Below are 3,141 nucleotides of genomic sequence, written 5' to 3'. Positions count from 1 at the left end.
AGGTTCTAATATCTCATCTTATTTTCGTAAAAATAAATTACTTAATTTACCAGTATAATTTTATAGAATTTGCATCATTGATCTTATTTATACTTATATAATCTCAGTATAGAGTACAAAAATGACGGTTGATAAAAAAACCAACCTAAAAATGTTGTGAAATTACATCTATTTGACAACTTTTCTCGAAATCTGTTACCGGAAAGTGCGCAAAACCGGATTCATCCCCTAGTTTTGACACCCCTAGAGGTGGAATATTTTCTTGAAATTTGAATGGGACTCTTTCCAACAAAAAACTATCATCAAAATCGGTTTACAAATTCCGGAGTTATTGCGTAACATTCATACAATAAAAATAAAACAGTCGAATTGGCAACAGTCGAATTTTGAAGTCGGTTAAAATTTGCATCGAAAAGGTTCACATAAAGGTTTGTTAGTAAAAATGTTCTTCTTGCATACTTAGGTTCTATATCTATCATAGCATACATACTCTTTAGAACAAAATAAAGAAGAAACAATGCTGTCTCGCGTGCGTCAGGTTACAGACTCCAACGATTTGTTGCAAACGTAAAATCAACCAAAAATTTGCAATTTCTAATGTTTAAATTCGTTGTTCAAAATGTCAAAAAACCACATAGGTCCTAAGTTAATAATATCTCGGGCTTTCTATAGTGATAGAGTTACTGATACGATTAGAAAATGCCTGTTTTCTCAGCCAACGTGTCGGGTATACTTAAAGTCGGTGATAGAATCGAAATCGGCGGCAAAATCAAAGAGAATGCACGCAAGTAATATTGGTTTTTCATGTATCATTTATGCATAGCGGAGTCCTTCATAACCAAATCTCATTACCATGAGATCAGTCTTTACTGGCATCGTTTGGTCGAACAGATACATTAGTATTTTGGGGTGCCGATGATTGGTTTGGAGTGCTACAACTAAAGCGCAAAGAACTCTGGACTTATGGGTAATTTTCAGGTTAGTTTTCTGCACCAAATTTTGGTGGCAATTTCTACACCTAATTTAAATATTATAGAATATTATTATGGACTATTATTTAATACTCGAGTGTAGTAGCCACAAATATTATTTAATATTTCGCACCACTCATGGAAGAATGGCATAAGTGGAGTTACGTCAAAAACGTTTATTACCTCATTAGATACAGAAAAATATAACTCACTTCCTTTCCAATTCTTATAATTCTATCGACTAATATTGTAGACAGTGTTACAGGAGTTGGAGGGGATGTGGGAATATATTTTTCTGTATCTAATAGAGCTATAAACATGTTTGACATAATACCACTTATGCCATTCTTCCACGAGGGGTGCGATTTTTACGATACTGTACTCGAATACTTAAATAATAAAAATTGCCACCGAAATTAGGTAGAGAAAATTAAGGCCGTTTCCTGAGTTGTCGGTATAGTAGCAGCGCGGTACCTATCGGTACGCACGGTATACGCAGTACCGTACCGAAAGCTTGCCGCTTAGGTTTCAATGTGGGCTTCCTGATTGACGTGGTATACCGTAAACCGAAAGTATCCCTTCCCGATCCATAGGCACGGCTTGGACAATAGTCTAGGCAGTGCCAATCAGGAAGTGCCACCGAAATCAGGTAGAGAAAGCTAACCTGAAAATTATACTTTTACGGAACCCGTGCCGTCACATGATTGTTTGTTTGTCTTGTTAGACGCTTTTGAACCGAGTGTAGTCACACAATACTTTCATACCTTATTTTAATTGAAAATCGAATATCGAATTTCTATGCCCACTAAGCCACGGAACGAACCTTACGAACAAGGGATGGTGCTAGTTAGGGTAGTCTCCACTTGCAGACAAGGTTGAGAAGGTGTCTTTTCTGATAATAGGCGTTGAACACCTTTGTTACTTTTTAATCTTAAACCTAAGTCATTCCTATATTAATTTTAGCAGGCGTTCTGCTAAATACACTAATTTCACAACCACACATACATGGTAACACAGTGATCACACAATACACGCTCACACAGACTCTACACGTACTCGCAGTTTCTCCTTTTTTAAATTGAATTTTCATATTTAAATTAAATTCTCTATTTTTCTTTTTACATGGTCGAAGCCACTTTATTTTTGTTTAACTGTAAATTGTTGGCTTCACTGAAAATCAGCGTAACGAGATGTTTCCCTACGTCTCGTTACAAATAAGCTGAGTGGAGACCTTTTTGGTACCATTTTAAATATAATACTGTTTTATTTTAAGTAAATGTTATAATAAGGTTATTTCAATTTGTGTTTTTACGTTCTATTTGTATTATGGTTACCAAATAAATTATTTTTCTTTCTTTCTTTCTAAATATCACCTGCGGATGGTGTTATATAGAATTTTACTTGATCATGTCGGTACTTACGTACATGATTATACATCTTCGTCGTCAGAATGTCGGTAAACCTATGCGCACAAGAGGGCGAAGAGCCGCGCGACGTTGTCCTCCATTTCGACGTGCGGTTCCATCGCGACAACATAATCTCCTTGTCAAGAAAGAACGGGGTATGGATTGGAAGTGGGAACTACGATACAAATTATAACATGTTTGTGCCTGGTTAGTAATATATTTATTTCTATGATTACAAGTGATGGAACGAACTCGTCATGCACCTGGTGGTAGGCGATATAGCCATAGATAAAAGACCTAGAGCCACCTAAAACTTTAAATAGCTGAAATCTGAGGAGCAGCTGCCTCCACGCCCGTCCTCGTTAGACAATAGTCGGCTTTTCACAGACACTCTATCGCGCTTGATACTAACAATCTTACGCGATTGAAAATATGTTTCTTGGGGCCATTGTCCCGCTTTACACAGTCACTCTATCGCGCGAGAAAGTCTCAAGCGTAATCGTGCGCGATTACTTGACTGAAGTTTTTTAAACTAACGTTCTTTCGCGTGCGATTGTAGGGGCGTCAGTGTAAAGGCTAATCGCGCAGGATACACCGCGTGAAACTGGCGCGTGTTGAAGTATCACTCACGATAGAGTCCGTGTAAAGCCCGCTAATGTTGACAAGTCCCATGTTCTTATAGTTTCACTCTCCGTTCACATTACCGACAGTTTTCCCTAGGTGAACTCTTCCACAATGACCTCTACTGTTACTTTGTTAGGTGA

The 3,141-nt window shown here is 37.6% G+C and overlaps 1 protein-coding gene across 3 annotated transcripts in view; it reads left to right on the top strand.

Annotated features, from left to right (window-relative positions):
* Positions 1 to 554: 554 nt before the first annotated feature.
* The window catches only part of LOC113232698, an 8,208-nt gene continuing 5,621 nt past the window's right edge, over positions 555 to 3,141 (top strand). For 2 of the 3 annotated variants that reach the window (XM_026467475.1, XM_026467476.1), the window contains exons 1-2: positions 555 to 788; positions 2,421 to 2,584. In XM_026467475.1, coding sequence (XP_026323260.1) covers positions 700 to 788; positions 2,421 to 2,584 — 253 coding nt within the window. In that variant the 5' untranslated portion in view covers positions 555 to 699. The remainder of the gene's footprint in view (positions 789 to 2,420; positions 2,585 to 3,141) is intronic. The other variant, XM_026467473.1, reaches the window with a different exon arrangement.

Source organism: Hyposmocoma kahamanoa, unplaced genomic scaffold (assembly GCF_003589595.1).
Source record: "Hyposmocoma kahamanoa isolate Upper Pololo Valley unplaced genomic scaffold, ASM358959v1 77, whole genome shotgun sequence".
Classification (NCBI taxonomy): domain Eukaryota; kingdom Metazoa; phylum Arthropoda; class Insecta; order Lepidoptera; family Cosmopterigidae; genus Hyposmocoma; species Hyposmocoma kahamanoa.
This window is presented reverse-complemented; position numbering and strand designations above follow the sequence as displayed.